At 40.8% G+C, this 19,719-nt stretch overlaps 1 protein-coding gene across 1 annotated transcript in view; it reads right to left on the bottom strand.

The window, feature by feature from the left end:
* The window catches only part of HGTX (HGTX homeodomain transcription factor), a 48,857-nt gene extending 30,913 nt beyond the window's left edge, over positions 1-17,944 (bottom strand). Inside the window, exon 1 of the mRNA XM_045757131.2 lies at positions 16,864-17,944. Coding sequence (XP_045613087.1) covers positions 16,864-17,392 — 529 coding nt within the window. The 5' untranslated portion in view covers positions 17,393-17,944. The remainder of the gene's footprint in view (positions 1-16,863) is intronic.
* Between the last annotated feature and the right edge of the window lie 1,775 nt (positions 17,945-19,719).

The following is a 19,719-nucleotide window of genomic DNA, read 5'->3' as shown; positions in this document are numbered from 1 at the left end:
AGGATGCAGCCCGTAGCAACTGGGTTTAACTCCCAGGACTCCGAGTCATCAATCAGTCAGGCAAGCACTTAGAAACCTGTATATCTTTTCTTAATCTTTGGCGGCTTTGTTTGCATACATTAAACAGTTTACGATCATCGACACTTCCCAGTCAACTGTTATTACTGTTGTTTACATCCTCTTAGTGCTTCGGCACCCATTAACTGTTAAATAACTGATAACAGAGCCGCCAAATATAGTTTTGAGAAAAATGTGAAGGTTCGTAGGTACTCGCGTTGCTGCTTGGTGAACAGGTGCATCAGGTGAAAGAAACTCTGCTCATTTGTTTGTGCCTCGGCCGGGAATCGAACCCCCCAACCTTTAGGATTACGCTCCCAGAGCGCTGTCCACTCGGCCGTGTTTTGTGTTTTTCTTTGGTGTGTATTAAAACTGTTTCGAGTCGTTTGGGGCAAACAGTGATTATCTTGTGAGCATCTAACAGCCCAAGATTTATTGGACGTGTTGTGCTACCCATACACCCGCCCCCCCCCTCCACCCTCCACCCATACACCTGCTTGTCCACCCTCTGACACCCCCCACACCCCCCTATCACCCACACTCCCACCCCCTCCTTAACACCCACACCCGACCACCCCCCCGTAACACCCACACACACCTATTCTGTCATACAACACAATATAGGACACGAAACAACTGCTATATATATATTGGATAAGTTTAGATTCAGGAAAGACCTGGGTCAATACTGGTTTAGAAAGAGGAGTGTTGATTTGTGGAAATTGATTGCTGGATTATTTCAAGCGTTTCATCACGACAAGTAAGAGGTATCTTTGACAAGTCGCCGGCTTCCTGTCCTCGTCGAGGCCACTAGATAGTAGCCCTCGGGTATGAATGAGTTTGGGTCTATATAAATAACAGCTGTTGAGTGCGTGCCAATTTAGGCCTTCTGCACTTTAGTCTTACGTTCCATTACCGTATGACAACATGACGAGATGAGAGGCAAGACTGCATGTTCTCAGATAACCAGAAAGGCGTTGTCATTTCCTCACTATATATATATATATATATATATATATATATATATATATATATATATATATATATATATATATATATATATATATATGTCGTACCTAGTAGCCAGAACGCACTTCTCGGCCTACTATTCAAGGCCCGATTTGCCTAATAAGCCAAGTTTTCCTGAATTAATATATTTTCTCTAATTTTTTTCTTATGAAATGATAAAGCTACCCTTTCATTATGTATGAGGTAAATTTTTTTTCATTGGAGTTAAAATTAACGTAGATATATGACCGAACCTAACCAACCCTACCTAACCTAACCTAACCTATCTCTATAGGTTAGGTTGGGTTATGTAGCCAAAAAAGTTAGGTTAGGTTAGGTTAGGTAGGTTAGGTAGTCGAAAAACAATTAATTCATGAAAACTTGGCTTATTAGGCAAATCGGGCCTTGCATAGTAGGCTGAGAAGTGCGTTCTGGCTACTAGGTACGACATATATATATATATATATATATATATATATATATATATATATATATATATATATATATATATATATATATATATATATATATATATATATATATATAAGGGACCCTCAGTATCTCCATTCTGAAATTTGTCTTCTTTACAAGCTTCTCTCGTCTTAGTTATGCTGGTCGGTAGAGCGACGGCCTCGCTTCATGCAGGTCGGTGTTCAATCCCCGACCGTCCACAAGTGGTTGGACACCATTCCTTTACCCCCGTCCCATCCCTAATCCTTATCCTGACCCCTTCCAAGTGCTATATAGTCGTAATGCCTTGGCGCTTTTACCTGATAGTTCCATTCGCCTTGGTTATCGCATATATGTATTCAGCATTATTTACTCTGAAGGAAAACCAATTTTCTTTCATCCTAAACCTGCTGCCGACATTAGAAGTGTTAATGTATCTTCCCTTCACATCCGAACTCAAAAGTCTTAGAAATATCCTTCATTCTCTTGATACAAGACTCGCCCTTCAACAAACAAACACTTTAATTGTAGTCATTCGGTTCACACTACTGTTGCGTCTTGCACCAACAGTTTGGTGAAACTCTCAGTAAGTACTCTTATTGACAAACACAAGGAACGAAAATTTTAAGTCTGCAGACACAATGGTCCGCAGACATGTCATGTTAGAGACATGTCATGTCAATTCTGTCATGTTAGAATCGCTAATCATGCTATAGATTGGTGGAAAATAATCATATTAACTCTCGTTCTTCACACACACGTCCCCAATCACCACCACTCCTACCACCACTACCACCACTCCTACCACCACTCCTACCACTCCTACCACCACTACCACCACTCCTACCACCACTACCACCACTCCTACCACCACTCTTACCACCACTCCTACCACCACTCCTACCACCACTCCTACCACCAATCCTACCACCACTACCACCACTCCTACCACCACTACCACCACTCCTACCACCACTACCACCACCACTACCACCACCACTACCACCACTCCTACCACCACTACCACCACTCCTACCACCACTACCACCACCACTACCACCACTCCTACCACCACTACCACCACTCCTACCACCACTACCACCACCACTACCACCACTCCTACCACCACTACCACCACTCCTACCACCACCACCACTACCACCAGCACATGGAGCCTGGCGACCAATTTTAAGTGGAGGAGTTGTCCAAATGAACTGTGGCCGGCCTGTGGGCGCGCCACCAAAGTCACCCGCCGCAGCGTAAATGGAGGGCTTTATTATTGCCATGACAACACTTACACCAAATTATCTCTGCAGCTCTCCCCAAGCTGTTGACACCAGTCGTAACCACCTGGATTTGATGGGTGGTTCTTGTGTGGTATGTGTGTGTGTGTGTGGGTGGTTCTTGTGTGGTAGTGTGTGTGGGGGTGGTTCTTGTGTGGTATGTGTGTGTGGGTGGTTCTTGTGTGGTAGTGTGTGTGGGGGTGGTTCTTGTGTGGTATGTGTGTGGGGGTGGTTCTTGTGTGGTATGTGTGTGGGGGTGGTTCTTGTGTGGTATGTGTGTGGGGGTGGTTCTTGTGTGGTAGTGTGTGTGGGGGTGGTTCTTGTGTGGTATGTGTGTGTGTGTGTGGGTGGTTCTTGTGTGGTAGTGTGTGTGGGGGTGGTTCTTGTGTGGTATGTGTGTGTGTGTGTGGGTGGTTCTTGTGTGGTAGTGTGTGTGGGGGTGGTTCTTGTGTGGTATGTGTGTGTGTGTGTGGGTGGTTCTTGTGTGGTAGTGTGTGTGGTTCTTGTGTGTGGAATATATATATATATATATATATATATATATATATATATATATATATATATATATATATATATATATATATATATATATATATATATTAGATGAACATTATAATATTTTATTTGAATAAGTATAATCATTTTTAGATTTAGATGCGCATCATGCAGCATTATTAAATATAAATCCTCATTGTATTCTTTGATTTAGACGATCTTAATAGTTTATTTTGATGAGCAGAATTATACATCAATAATTATATTTTTCATAATCTTAGAAATTTATAAAGAAAAGTGTGTGGGATTTAAGCCATAAATTGTTTGTAGTAACAGAGAATTAAATATAATTAGACAAATGTTGTATATTCTCATTAGTTCAGATTTACCTGAATTCTTACGTGGAAGGAGTAAGATTTCTTACACCTAGGTTAGGTTAGGTTAGGTTAGGTTAGGTTAGGTTAGGTTATTATAGGTTAGGTTAGGTTAGGTTAGGTTAGGTTAGGTTAGGTTATTACAGGTTAGGTTATTACAGGTTAGGTTAGGTTAGGTTAGGTTAGGTTAGGTTAGGTTATTACAGGTTAGGTTAGGTTAGGTTAGGTTAGGTTAGGTTAGGTTTGGTTAGGTTTGGTTAGGTTAGGTTAGGTTAGGTCAGGTCAGGTTAGGTTATTACAGGTTAGGTTAGGTTAGGTTAGGTTAGGTTAGGTCAGGTCAGGTTAGGTTATTACAGGTTAGGTTAGGTTAGGTTAGGTTAGGTTAGGTTATTACAGGTTAGGTTAGGTTAGGTTAGGTTATTTCTTACACCTAGGTTAGGTTAGGTTAGGTTAGGTTAGGTTAGGTCAGGTCAGGTTAGGTTATTACAGGTTAGGTTAGGTTAGGTTAGGTTAGGTTAGGTTAGGTTATTACAGGTTAGGTTAGGTTAGGTTAGGTTATTTCTTACACCTAGGTTAGGTTAGGTTAGGTTAGGTTAGGTCAGGTTAGGTTAGGTTAGGTTAGGTTAGGTTAGGTTAGGTCAGGTTAGGTTAGGTTATTTCTTACACCTAGGAGTCCTTGGAGTTACTGTAGTTCTTCTACTTCTCGAGCCCCGGCCCTTGACTTGTGGGAGAGCTTGGTCCAACAGACTGTTGCTGGGAACGGCCCACAGGCCCCACACATCCACTACAACTTGATTGGTCCGGCACTTCTTGCAGGAAACTGTCTCATATTTTTTTTTTAATTGAAGAAGTCTTACTTTTATTCCGGCAATATATCTTATAATTGTTGGGAGAATAGTGAACAACCTCAAACCGAAGAAAGACAACGAAGTCTTTCCTGAAACTTAACCAATTTATACCCATTTTTTCGTGTTCTGTCTTGCGTTGATACTTTTAATACCCTGTTAATATCCCTTACGGTGTCTTCAGATTGTGCCTATGGCACCTCTACTCTTCACTGGCACCTTTGCATTTTCTGCCATAAATTTCGCTCTTAGAACCCGGCCTATCCGTGTCTTCTGTATATATAATATTATGTGGAACGTCTCATCTCCTTTCCTGAGAGTTAATTTTGAGAGCTTTGAGACGATGTGTTCTCGTATATTCCCCTTGTCAGCAGGAGAATATTAGAATTATATAAGTTTTCGAATATTATTACAGAAAGATTGCAATGGTGTAATTATAACTGAATTAGTTTTAAGTCATTAGAACATAATTAGAAGTTATGTAATTATTTAATTAGGACTGGATTAGAATTTCATAATTATGACGCGCACGCGTACACACACACACACACACACACACACACACACACACACACACACACACACACACACACACACACACACACACACACACACACACCACCAGGTGAGAGCACACATAATTTCCCCCGGATCTGGATCGACGTGAAAACCACAATCACTCCCGTGTTAATGTTCCTGTTGACCAATGAACAGCCTCCCTTAATGCTGGCCTCACCGAAACTGCTTTTCTAATCGTGTTTTTTTCCAATTTTTTTTTTTTGTGTATTTCATCAATGTTTGTACTCCTTTATTTTCCTTTTTTAATGGCGTGTGTGTGTGTGTGTGGGGGGGGGGGGAGATATATTGAGGTTTAACTACATGTTTGACACGAATTGAGTGGTTTAAGGGTTAAGATTCGTGTTTAACTGCTCTATTCGTGAGTATTTTCGTAAAGAGATTATTCTCTGTTGGTTACTCTCTTAATGGATTATTAATCTAATAGATTTTTTTCATAATGATTCTGTCTATCTAATGATGATGGTGTGTCATCATTCTTTTCTTAGGCACGTTCTACATTTTCTATTCAAACTGGTGTGATTCCCGTGTTTTATCAGAGGAATTTTAAATAATTTTAATAATAATAATAATAATTTTAATTTGACATCTTAATGCTCGCTTCTGTGATATGTTTTTATGAAGAAATTAAAAAATAATTCTCTCAAATGAATAATAATTAGACTCACCTTATTTATTAAAAAATTAAATAATAATAATAATAATAATAAAGGCAATATTAATGGAAATATTCGTTTAAGTTATTATTTTTATTAATAATAATATTAATAACATCAAAAAAGATAGTTTTACTATTAATATTTTTTTTTTGGATTGATAGTTTCGTTAAGTTCATGAGTTAAGTTATTATAAGAAGCCTTGATATCCAGATATCTAGATATCCGGCTGATACCCGGATATTTCTGGTAGCCGGCTGATACCCGGATATTTCTGATATTCGGCTGATAACCGGATATTTCTCGTAACCGGCTGATACTCGGATATTTCTGATATCCGGATATTTCACGTAACCGGCTGATAACCGGATATTCGTCCCCGCCGCCGATAAGAACACCGGAAATAGCAACAACCACTACCGGGACGTTCCGGTAAACCGATGGGGGCCATTGACGGATACCGGGGAACTAATTGGTCACTCTTTGGACCATTTAAATGCCTTGTACACTACGGTTCATTTCTCCGGGCGGTGTCTACTGTATATCGATGTTTACAACATATTCATGTTGTAACTCAACATATTGATGTTTGCAACATAGTAATGATGACTACACGCTTCCACAACTGTATGTTGTATAGGAGCGGCAATTAACGCGATGTATTACCTTATCAGCTTATACAGGATTATCATAGGCCTATTGCAGGCGGGGTGCTGCAACCCGTTTTCTTTAACACGTCGTATTAACCGAATTGAACCGGAATCAATCCTGTTATAATGCGACGTATTTGTGAAAATTAAACCGATGCAGTATTGATATCTTTTTATGCAACGGCCGTGTTGCATAGGTTAGGAGGGTTGATTGGGTTCGTACGTTCCTGATTAGGCTAATCAGTTGCATTTTTTTTACGGAGTTGCAAGTAAAAGTGATTGGAAATACACCCGATAATCAATAACTCATTCACTCTTGGATCGTGTGTATATATCAACATGTGTGAAATATATATATATATATATATATATATATATATATATATATATATATATATATATATATATATATATATATATATATATATATATATATATATATATATATATATATATATATATATATAACTCCGTAGGCACATATGTGGATGCCTTCTGGTAGCCAGTTGATACTCAGATATTTCTGATATCGGATAATATCTCGGATATTTCTGATATCTGATACCGAAGTCAAACTGAAATTGTTAAATATATATTTTGTCATGATATCTAAAGATGTACCAAAAAAAAAAAATCAGAGTATTGTTGGATAATAATCATTAATCAAATATACACACACCGAGATCACAATAGTCTGATAAATCTGTGAGAAATAGTTCTCTGGAGGCTGGGTTGCTTGCTTGCACATCGTGGCTTAGTGGGTAGTGCGTGAGCTTGAGAGTGACCCCTCCCCGGTACGCAGGTTCGAATCGTTAGCACTTCTCCAAAAGATTTTATCATTAAATAGATTTGTTATGTTTGTGGTAGATTTTCCCATGAATAAATTGGTTAAGTTAGATTAGTTTATGGTAGATTTTCTCGTGAAATGAATTGGTTAAGTTAGATTAGTTTATTGTAGATTTTCTCATGAAATAAATTGGTTAAGTTAGACTAGATTATGGCAGATTTTCTCATGAAATAAATTGGTCAAGTTAGATTAGTTTATGGTAGATTTTCTCATGAAATAAATTGGTTAAGTTAGATTAGTTTATGGTAGATTTTCTCATGAAATAAATTGGTTAAGTTAGATTAGTTTATGGTAGATTTTCTCATGAAATAAATTGGTTAAGTTAGATTAGTTTATGGTAGATTTTCTCATGAAATAAATTGGTTAAGTTAGATTAGTTTATGGTAGATTTTCTCATGAAATAAATTGGTTAAGTTAGATTAGTTTATGGTAGATTTTCTCATGAAATAAATTGGTTAAGTTAGATTAGTTTATGGTAGATTTTCTCATGAAATAAATTGGTTAAGTTAGATTAGTTTATGGTAGATTTTCTCATGAAATAAATTGGTTAAGTTAGATTAGTTTATCGTAGATTTTCTCACGAAATAAATTGGTTAAGTTAGATTAGTTTATCGTAGATTTTCTCATGAAATAAATTGGTTAAGTTAGATTAGTTTATGGTAGATTTTCTCATGAAATAAATTGGTTAAGTTAGATTAGTTTATCGTAGATTTTCTCATGAAATAAACTGGTTAAGTTAGATTAGTTTATGGTAGATTTTCTCACGAAATAAATTGGTTAAGTTAGATTAGTTTATGGTAGATTTTCTCATGAAATAAATTGGTTAAGTTAGATTAGTTTATGGTAGATTTTCTCATGAAATAAATTGGTTAAGTTAGATTAGTTTATTGTAGATTTTCTCATGAAATAAATTGATGATCGTGAGAGCGGATCCTTAGGTCAGAACCACTGACGCAATGTGATTGATGTTTAACAGGTGTTAATGACTGATTATTGATTGATTGATTGTTAATGATTGATGTAGTTGAGGTGTTAATGACTGATACAGATGTGAGTGGGTTGTATTTTGATCGATCTGATCCATAATATTGCGACTGGTTCACTGAGAGAACACTGTAACTAGCGACCGGTTTACTTAGAGAACACTGTAACTAGCGACCGGTTTACTGAGAGAACACTGTAACCAGCGACCGGTTTACTGAGAGAACACTGTAACTAGCGACCGGTTTACTGAGAGAACACTGTAACCAGCGACCGGTTTACTGAGAGAACACTGTAACCAGCGACCGGTTTACTGAGAGAACACTGTAACCAGCGACCGGTTTACTGAGAGAACACTGTAACCAGCGACCGGTTCACTGAGAGAACACTGTAACTAGCGACCGGTTTACTGAGAGAACACTGTAACTAGCGACCGGTTTACTGAGAGAACACTGTAACTAGCGACCGGTTCTCTGAGAGAACACTGTAACCAGCGACCGGTTTACTGAGAGAACACTGTAACCAGCGACCGGTTTAATTAGAGAACACTGTAACTAGCGACCGGTTCAATTAGAGAACACTGTAACTAGCGACTGGTTCACTGAGAGAACACTGTAACCAGCGACCGGTTCACTGAGAGAACACTGTAACTAGCGACCGGTTTACTGAGAGAACACTGTAACCAGCGACCGGTTAACTCAAAGACCCCTGTAACCAGCGACCGGTTAACTCAAAGACCCCTGTAACCAGCGACCGGTTAACTCAAAGACCCCTGTAACCGAATCTTGTTAATCGATCAATATCCGATTCACGGCTATAACGTCGACAGCGGAGAGAAGTTAATTAACTGCCGATTATTCGGTATAAAATTCCCATTAACCGAACCGTTGCGGTCGCCATTTAAATACAAATTTCTTATCCGAATATATCGCTGTTCGCCGGGGTGTTTAACGATCGGATTTTCCGGATAATATCGCGTTGGGACCCTTGTACGATTTTTGGCGTATCAACCAAATAAATATATATATATATATATATATATATATATATATATATATATATATATATATATTTCTGTACGGTATAGTCAGTATAGGCACTATAGTGCTTCCTGGACGTTATTACTTAATTACATTTACATATACGTAACAAATTGCGACTGTTTCGGCTCACCTGGAACGTTAAAAAGGCAACGGATGGGCGGTCGTCGTAGCTGACCCCATCACTGTTTGGATATCGTAGTTGGCTAGGGCATGGAACAGGTATCGTAGTTGACTAGGGCATGGAACAGGTATCGTAGTTGGACACATCAAGGAGCAGATATCGTAGTTGACCACATCAAGGAACAGATATCGTAGTTGGCCACATCAAGGAGCAGATATCGTAGTTGGACACATCAAGGAGCAGATATCGTAGTTGGACACATCAAGCAGCAGATATCGTAGTTGGACACATCAAGGAGCAGATATCGTAGTTGGACACATCAAAGAGCAGATATCGTAGTTGGCCACATCAAGGAACAGATATCGTAGTTGGCCACATCACCGAGCAGGTATCGTAGTTGCCGAACGCTTCCATCTGAACAGTTATTCATTAATGTTTCGTTCATTTTCACTACAAAATATATTCCCAGACATACACATTAATTACTCCGCACTAAACTTTATGATAACGACGATATTCGGAGGTAGTTGTAATATCGCAATTGGCTTTACGATAGACGCTATCTCGCCGCCGATAACGATACGTTGGTGATGTGGCCTCGACGGCCGATTACCGCTAAACCGGTAACTCATTTCCGATATGCAAACCGGATTAGCGCTATCCGGACCTCCGTTCTCTTAACCAACGCGTCGCATTTTGAACGGAGTCGACCAGCGCGTTAAAAGCTAAGCGTATTAGCACGAATTCAAGCACCGCGAAATTGACGTTTTATCAGCCTCGATAGGTAGGAAGTCTCCGGTCTTTAATACGTCGCGTTTTGTACGGATTGGTCTTTTCCGTCAGAAATTGGGACGTATATAGCACAATAGTTGATGAGAAGCGCTTTGGCTCTCAAGATTCACAATCCTGGCGAACGCAGATTCGAACGCGTGAACGCGACGTTATGCGTATTCCCGCGTTCGGAATGGATAATGACGCCTATACTATTAACGCGAATCTAAACGCCGATTTCACGGAGGAGGAACTGCCGATGTTGCGGACCCGATAACCGGCGGGATCCGATAACCGGCGGGACCCGATAACCAGCGCAACCCGATAACCAGCGCAACCCGATAACCAGCGGGACCCGATAACCGGCGGGACCCGATAACCGGCGGGACCCGATAACCGGCGGGACCCGATAACCGGCGGGACCCGATAACCGCTGGGACCCGAAATGCGTACTTTTTCCGGTGTTGATAGTGAGGAAAAATGGTGTAGGGGGGTGGTGAATGGAGGGGGGGGTAGGACAGATAAGAAGGGGGTGGATATAACGAAAAGGGGAAAGAAAAGGGGTTTGGGAGGGGTTGAAGAGACTGGGAAGGGTGGAGAGAATGGGAGGGGGAGAGACTTGAAGGAAAAGAGGTTAAAAGGGTGTGTGTGGGGGACGGTATCGTAGAGAGAAGAGAGAAAATTGAATAGGATGAAGAGGGGGGAGGCAAAGTGAGGAGAGAAAGAGGGAAGAAGAGCAAGACATGGAGAAGAATGTGTGGGAGGAGAGAGATGGGGAGAGAGAAGGATAAAGAAAATGAGACAAAGAAGGTAGAGAAGGAAGAGAGGGATAAAGACAGGATTGAAATAATACAACAATTGATAAACATAATACAATACCCTAGTGCTTGGCTGAAGGTGAATAAAACTCACCTTCATGACAAAAATAAATTCCAGATGTATTCTTCAGCCTTTCGCAGAAGGCTGTATACAATATTCTGTATATTGTATACAACATTGTATACATACATTGTATACAGACCCTTGAGAAAGAACAGAGATTACATCCGGAAAAAATACATTTTAATACACTTATACATATATATTGAGTCTTTCATTCAAACAAACAAACAAACATGATAATACAAAATATATATACAGACTCTTGTAAAAAGAAAACATATGAAAAGTACAAAAGAAAATAGCAAGTTATATTAAAAATATGAAAACAAATAATTGCTAATTTGAGAACTAGGAAAGACTCAATAATGTACGAAAGTGATTTTCTATTATTTTTCATTTTCGTCCAGTCTTTGCTTTCTATAATTTCCATCAATCAGTGAAAATGACGAAAATGATAAATAATTGAAGAATGAAGAGACGAAACTAAAAGAAACAATAGACCGGACGAAAATGACAATACAGATAGTTCTAAAAAGTTAAGGAAAAACTAAAAAATAAATAAAAAATAGGAAAAATGAAAAAAGACATAAGGAATACTAATAAGTGTTAGTTACAGTTAAAAAAAATGGATAAACAAAAAATAAAAGTCGAAACTGAAGTAGAAAAAAAAGGAAAGACAGAATAAAGGGAGAAAAAGGTGCAAAATATAGTGAGAGTAAAAAAAGGTGAGATTAGAGGAAGATACAACAATAATTAGAGAAGAAACAAAGAAATGCCAAAGAGAAAAAGTGAATAGAAAGCATAGATAAAGGCGAGAAGAGCAGAAATGGAATTAAAAAAAAATGGAGAATAGTAAAAAGCAAAAAAGAAATGGCAGAAAGAAGTAGAAATATTGATAAAAAAGGGGGGTAAGAAATCGAAATAAATAGATGGAAAGATCAGTAAGAAGTCGACAGAAAGAGAGAAAGGAAGTGAGAATAAAGAAAGTAATACGAATAAAAATACTAAATAAAATTTTTAAAACAAATAATAATAAAAATCGCCTTAAAATTTAAAACGGAAATTGAAAAGGCCACGAAAAAGATGATAGCACAAATTGACAAAGATGTCCTCGAGAAGGGGAAGATAGCCAGAAGGATAACATCACCATAGCCGCTCTCTTATCAGGCACACCACTGCCAATATTGTCATAGATATCATCATGTTATCTTGTTATCTCTTGTCCTTACATGATTTTCTTCGGCCATGATTTGCTTTCATTCGCGTCTCTAAAGATATGTGTAATGAAATATATATATAACCCGGCCAGGATTCGAACCCATGACGTCTAGGATCACTCCTAAACGTACACGAACCATAACCACCAAACCAATTAGACCAATTGATCGTCTAAACGTCTAAATCTAAATCGGGACAATCAGTTGATGCGGTGGTCACGGTACCGTGTGCGTTTAGGGGTGATCCTTGCCGGCATGGGTTCGAATCCTTTTCGGGTCATTTATATATATATATATATATATATATATATATATATATATATATATATATATATATATATATATATATATTTGCAGTCCCAACGGAAATTGCGGAAATTGCAGTCCCAGCCTTCCTGTCTTCCTCCTCAGCATCAGATGACCTGGTTAAGGAAATTCTACCTGACACCCTGAGTGATGTAGCGGGGATACAGGACCCCCACTACACGGAATGTGACACGAAATGGGGTGCCATGACAGACCCAGCACTCAGACCAGCCATGCCGAAAGCCAAGAAACAATCCAGTTGGGACAGCCCCATTGCAGACAAAGAAGCCACAGCTTTGCTGGAGGCAGCAACAACCCCCAGTGATCGTGCACGCCTCACAGCTGTGCAGGCTCCCCATGCAGGGGACTTCCTTCTGGCAGTCCCTATGTCTGCGACAGGCACACGTCTTGATCCGCAGGAGCTCCGTATTGCAGTCGCTCTCCGCCTTGCTGCCCCTATCCACACTGTTCACAGGTGTATTTGCGGCGAGGCAGATGCTGACGAATATGGATTGCATGGCCTGCACTGTGGAAAATCGGGTGGTTGGCACACTAGACACGACGAAGTCAACGACATCATTAAAAGAAGCCTTGCCTCTGCTCAGTGTCCAGCGGAGAGAGAGCCCCGCAACCTACTGAACCGTGACTCTGTTAGCTTTGCCGGCCGACCAGACGGAATCACACTGCGTCCGTGGAAGGGTGGCAGGCAGTTAGCATGGGACTATACTTGCGTATCCACCCTGGCAACGACATACATCACCCTCTCTGCCGGCACGGCAGGAGCCGCAGCGACACACAGAGAAAAACAAAAGTCAGTCAAGTACAGGCAATTAGATCAAAGGTACAATTTCGTTCCAATAGGGTCTGAGACCCTAGGCCCATGGGGTGAGAGTGCAAGAAGGTTTCTTAAGGATCTTGGTTCCAAGCTCATTGACACCACAAGAGACCCTAGAGCAGCAAGTTTTCTCTTTCAGCGCCTCAGTGTCGCGATCCAGAGGGGAAATGCCCGCTGCATCCTCGGTTCCTGCCCGGCGTCGGAGGAGTTCGAGGAAATCTACAGCCTCTAGGAAGCGAACTTTTTCTTGTGTCCTCTTAATGTTCATTTTTTGTATAAAATCAGATATGTAACTGTATAACCTTGCATAATAAAGTGTACATCATAATAAAAAAAAAAGGGGGTGGTAGGAGAAGTGAACACTCTTTCGTATTCAGAGTTAAATGTCAAGTTTTTCCCTGAGTGCTCTGTGTTCCCTTCTCTGAGGCTGTGGGTCCCTATAAATGCACCAGTGGTGGTACCCCCCTATATATATATATATATATATATATATATATATATATATATATATATATATATATATATATAATATATATATATAATATATATATATATATATATATATATATATATATATATATATATATATATATATATATATATATATATATATATATATATATATATATATAGTTTATGTCTTATTTGTTTTATCTGAATTTTAGGTTAGTACAAATTATAATAATGTTATGAATTATATTAATAATAATAATTTTAAGAATTATAGCAATTATATTAATAATTATTATAAAAATTATAACAGCAAGGAATTGACTATAATTTTGAATTATTTTAACATAATTAAAATTATTTCAATAATCTTACATTAAAAAACAAGAAATATAATTCCAATACGTAAAAAACTTATTATCTTATGACCATAGACAATAAGGATCTAATTTGATCCTGCATGACAGGAATTAAGATCGTCTTAACTACCCCGACACCTGTAATGACGTGATTATGCATTAGTTCAATTTCAATCATTTTTATTTTAGTTTCAATGTATTAATACGATGTTAAAAGTAATTTATTATCTTATTTTTAGATATATTAAACAGTTTCGGAATTTCACAACTCAATGTTGTTCTTCTTATAAACAATTTTATATATTACAGGGTTTAATACAGTTGTTTATCAGTTGTTTATCATACAGGGTTTATCAGTTGTTTAATAAATGTAAACAAAGCCGCCATGATTGAGGAAAGATGGACGGGTTTCGTAAGTGAGAAAATGATTATTGAATCCTTGGGAACTTTTATCAAATAGTTAAAATATAATTTCGTTGTTATGTGTTTGTTAGTTTGTTTGTGGAGTTACGTGTTTGTGGAGTTACGTGTTTGTGGAGTTACGTGTTTGTGGAGTTACGTGTTTGTGGAGTTACGTGTTTGTGGAGTTACGTGTTTGTGGAGTTACGTGTTTGTGGAGTTACGTGTTTGTGGAGTTACGTGTTTGTGGAGTTACGTGTTTGTAGATTTAAGTGTTAGAGATAGTTATAAAATATTTGGATAGACTTTACACGTTGTAATTGTTAGACTTTACACGTCGTAATTGTTAGACTTTACACGTTGTAATTGTTAGACTTTACACGTTGTAATTGTTAGACTTTACACGTTGTAATTGTTAGACTTTACACGTTGTAATTGTTAGACTTTACACGTTGTAATTGTTAGACTTTACACGTTGTAATTGTTAGACTTTACACGTAATTGTTAGACTTTACACGTTGTAATTGTTAGACTTTACACGTCGTAATTGTTAGACTTTACACGTCGTAATTGTTAGACTTTACACGTCGTAATTGTTAGACTTTACACGTCGTAATTGTTAGACTTTACACGTCGTAATTGTTAGACTTTACACGTCGTAATTGTTAGACTTTACACGTCGTAATTGTTAGACTTTACACGTAATTGTTAGACTTTGCACGTAATTGTTAGACTTTGCACGTTGTAATTGTTAGACTTTACACGTTGTAATTGTTAGACTTTACACGTAATTGTTAGACTTTGCACGTTGTAATTGTTAGACTTTACACGTAATTGTTAGACTTTGCACGTAATTGTTAGACTTTGCACGTAATTGTTAGACTTTACACGTAATTGTTAGACTTTACACGTAATTGTTAGACTTTGCACGTAATTGTTAGACTTTACACGTAATTGTTAGACTTTACACGTAATTGTTAGACTTTACACGTAATTGTTAGACTTTACACGTAATTGTTAGACTTTGCACGTTGTAATTGTTAGACTTTACACGTCGTAATTGTTAGACTTTACACGTCGTAATTGTTAGACTTTACACGTTGCAATTGTTAGACCGTTCACGTGTTAACTGTTAGACGAGACTAGTGTCATAAGACAGGTTTCCACACCAACTAATCCGACCTGCTTGTTCAAGCAGCGCTCGTTAACATGCTTATATTGTTGTCTGAACCATATACCCGTTTGAGCGGGAGTTGATCCGTGTAACGCTGTCACTCACTAATGTGGGCCTAGCAGTGCCATGTGATATGGCACGATAGTCACCAGAGTGCCATACTGGGCACCCTGTGTTGTTCGCGGTAGTTAGGGGCCCACCCCTTGGCTTTTGGGGCCCCCCCCCTCTTACCCCCCCCCCTCTTCCCCCCTCATTCCCCATCTCCATCTCCCCCTCCCTCCTCCCACAGCTGCTGCTACTATTGTCATCTTGTCATCTCCCAATATTATTATTGTGTGATGCCATATATATATATATATATATATATATATATATATATATATATATATATATATATATATATATATATATATATATATATATATATATATATATATATATTCACTTATTACATATTATTAGGCACATTTCCCTACCTGCTTGAATTTGCTAATTACTGAATGGTGAGCTGTAGAGGGTTATATTTTTTCTGTGAGGCACCCTATGGCACACTATGGCACCCCTGTGGCACACTGTTGCTGGCAACTCACGCCCACAACAGGAGCTATGCACAACAACTTCCGACTAACAGAAGCTAGATATAATAAATACAAATAATAATAAAAACAGTACCTATACATTAACGTGAATATTGATGGACACGGCGAGGGTGTCGGGACATGACTGTACCTGGGACTTACCGTCACAAACCATGTTTGTGAGTGTTGGTGAGTGTCTGTGAGTGTCTGTGTGTGTTGGAGAGTGTCTGTGAGTGTTGGTGAGTGTCTGTGAGTGTTGGTGAGTGTCTGTGAGTGTCTGTGTGTGGGAATCAGTGATTGGGGTGGAGCTAGAGGACTGTGATGGTGGTTAGAGTGTGAGTATACTTACTGTGAAGAAGAAGAAAAGTGCATTTGAGTGATTACTGTGAAAGGAAAGTGCGTGCGAGTACTTTCTACGAAGTCAAAGTGGATTTGAGTGGTTACTGTGACGCCGAGTGCGTGTGAGGCCTCAGTACGAGTGCTTGAACTAGAGAAAGATCACTCACCATGACTGTTCTGTATCCTCTCCCTCCAGAAGAGCGGGTTTTGCAACATGCCTTGCACTCCCGGCCAGTATATGGAAGGTGGGCGGGCCAGGTCTGCCATCTTGCCGGCCAGGCCGCTGTACAGGCTCATGGAGCCTCCGAGGCGGCCCAGGCCCGACATGCCGCCCATCTGGCCGACGCCGCACAAACCCGTCGACGTTGTCACCAGCGGACTAGGCCTATTGAGGATGTTTTCGATGTTGTGCGGCGTGGCGAGTGTGGTGGTGGAGGAGGGTGCGGTGGTGACAGCTGACGCATACGACGCCGCAAGCTCCTGCGGCGAGATTCCCTGCGGCGAGAGCTGCGGCGGCGACTGCGGCGAGAGGGATTTGACGGACTGCTGCGCGTATAGGGACTTCATATCGGTCATTGTGTGTAGGGCGGCGAGTGGCGGGTTGAGGACTAGCCCGCCGCGGTTGTCCATGTTGGAGAGGAATGACAACATGCCGCCGGCGCTAGTCGACGTTGGAGGCTGGTTGAGCTCCAGCATGCCACCTCCGCCGCTAAGGGCCGCGCCAAAAGCCTCTCAACCACACTTAGAAACTCGTAGCGGCGGCAGGAAGGCAGAAATTCCCCGCTCTGTCAGCGGCTCCGTCAGTCAAGGCGTCAAGAGAGGAGCGTCGCCTCGAGGAACACCTCAAGTTTCACTCGCCACTAACAGTCAGAATGTCTCCCTTGACCAGAGTCCTGAAACACTCACTCCTGACCCAACTTTACCCAAAGTTCGGTGATCAAATCTGAGACTGGTACTCCGAGGGACAGGCAGGGAGTTGATGGTAGCGACGCTTGGGTATTGGCGGGAGCTCGTCGGCGTCTTTCCTTGCGCTACGAGCTGAGGATACCGACTGTCGCAGGCGATCACTAATGTAGTACTCGCGGCCCGATAATGTCGCTAACTGCTCACTTGACTACCAGTATCGGTCATCAAATAATGCTCACAAATACTTCACTTTACTCACATCCCCTTAAAGACGACTCCGCCCCATTCTCGCACTCACCGAGGCTCCTGATTGGCTGCGGGGCGGAGCCCCAATCGGATCAATGGCGGAGCCAGCCAATCACCTCCGCCGTGGACACACCTCCAAATCCCATTGGTTGGCAGGGAGATAATACCGGATACATCACTTAATGCTATTCTGCCTACTTGGTAGAGAGATTTTGACTGCGTTTTTACAGCATTTGGATGCCAAAAATTACGTGAATCTTTTGGCAAGTATGGAGGCACTAAGACGACACGGGAGACCATCAAATCAAGGAGGCAGCGGCGCTTGTAGATGGCATCGCCTCGCCTCGCGACGCGCCCTCCAGGAGGCAATACTTTACCCGCCAATTTACTCTGTTTACACGCGATGATAATCACTGTATTGGTAATGGTAATGAAGACACTAGACTGTGTTGGGCGGAGTAAAGCACCCACACGCACGCACACGCACACGCACATACACATACACATACACACACACACATATACACACTCCACGTACAAACATCCTTTCTAAATCAAACTAAATCACTGGGAGTTATCAACAACTTACTGGAGCATCCTGGGAGACTTAGAACGCAGGAGCGTGGTGTTTGTGGTAGTGGTGGTGGTGTTTGTGGTAGTGGTGGTGGTGTTTGTGGTGGTGGTGGTGTTTGTGGTAGTGGTGGTGTTTGTGGTAGTGGTGGTGGTGTTTGTGGTAGTGGTGGTGGTGTTTGTGGTAGTGGTGGTGTTTGTGGTGGTGGTGGTGTTTGTGGTAGTGGTGGTGGTGTTTGTGGTGGTGGTGGTGTTTGTGGTAGTGGTGGTGTTTGTGGTGGTGGTGGTGGTGTTTGTGGTGGTGGTAGTGTTTGTGGTAGTGGTGGTGGTGTTTATGGTGGTGTTTGTGGTAGTGGTGGTGTTTGTGGTGGTGGTGGTGGTGTTTGTGGTAGTAGTGGTGTTTGTGGTAGTGGTGGTGTTTGTGGTGGTGGTGGTGGTGGTGGTGTTTGTGGTAGTGGTGGTGGTTGTGGTAGTAGTGGTGTTTGTGGTAGTGGTGGTGTTTGTGGTAGTGGTGGTGGTGTTTGTGATAGTGGTGGTGTTTGTGGTAGTGGTGGTGTTTGTGGTAGTGGTGGTGTTTGTGGTAGTGGTGGTGGTGTTTGTGGTAGTGGTGGTGGTGTTTGTGGAAGTGGTGGTGTTTGTGGTAGTGGTGGTGGTGTTTGTGGTAGTGGTGGTGTTTGTGGTAGTGGTGGTGGTGTTTGTGGTGGTGGTGGTGTTTGTGGTAGTGGTGGTGGTGTTTGTGGTAGTGGTGGTGTTTGTGGTAGTGGTGGTGGTGTTTGTGGTAGTGGTGGTGGTGTTTGTGGTAGTGGTGGTGTTTGTGGTTGTGGTGGTGTTTGTGGTTGTGGTGGTGGTGTTTGTGGTAGTGGTGTTTGTGATGGTGTTTGTGGCAGTGGTGGTGGTGTTTGTGGTATTGGTGGTGTTTGTGGTAGTTGTGGTGGTGTTTGTGGTAGTGGTGGTGTTTATGGTGGTAGTGGTGGTGTTTGTGGTAGTGGTGGTGGTGTTTGTGGTAGTGGTGGTGGTGTTTGTGGTGGTGGTGGTGATTGTGGTAGTGGTGATGTTTGTGGTAGTGGTGGTGGTGTTTGTGGTAGTGGTGGTGTTTGTGGTAGTGGTGGTGTTTGTGGTAGTGGTGGTGGTGTTTGTGGTGGTGGTGGTGTTTGTGGTAGTAGTGGTGTGTGGTAGTAGTGGTGTTTGTGGTAGTGGTTGTGTTTGTGGTAGTGGTGGTGTTTGTGGTAGTGGTGGTGGTGTTTGTGGTAGTGGTGGTGTTTGTGGTAGTAGTGGTGTTTGTGGTAGTGGTAGTGTTTGTG

Source organism: Procambarus clarkii, chromosome 74, assembly GCF_040958095.1.
Source record: "Procambarus clarkii isolate CNS0578487 chromosome 74, FALCON_Pclarkii_2.0, whole genome shotgun sequence".
Lineage (NCBI taxonomy): Eukaryota > Metazoa > Arthropoda > Malacostraca > Decapoda > Cambaridae > Procambarus > Procambarus clarkii.
The sequence above is the reverse complement of the archived record's forward strand: the minus strand, read 5'-3'. Positions and strand labels throughout refer to the sequence as shown.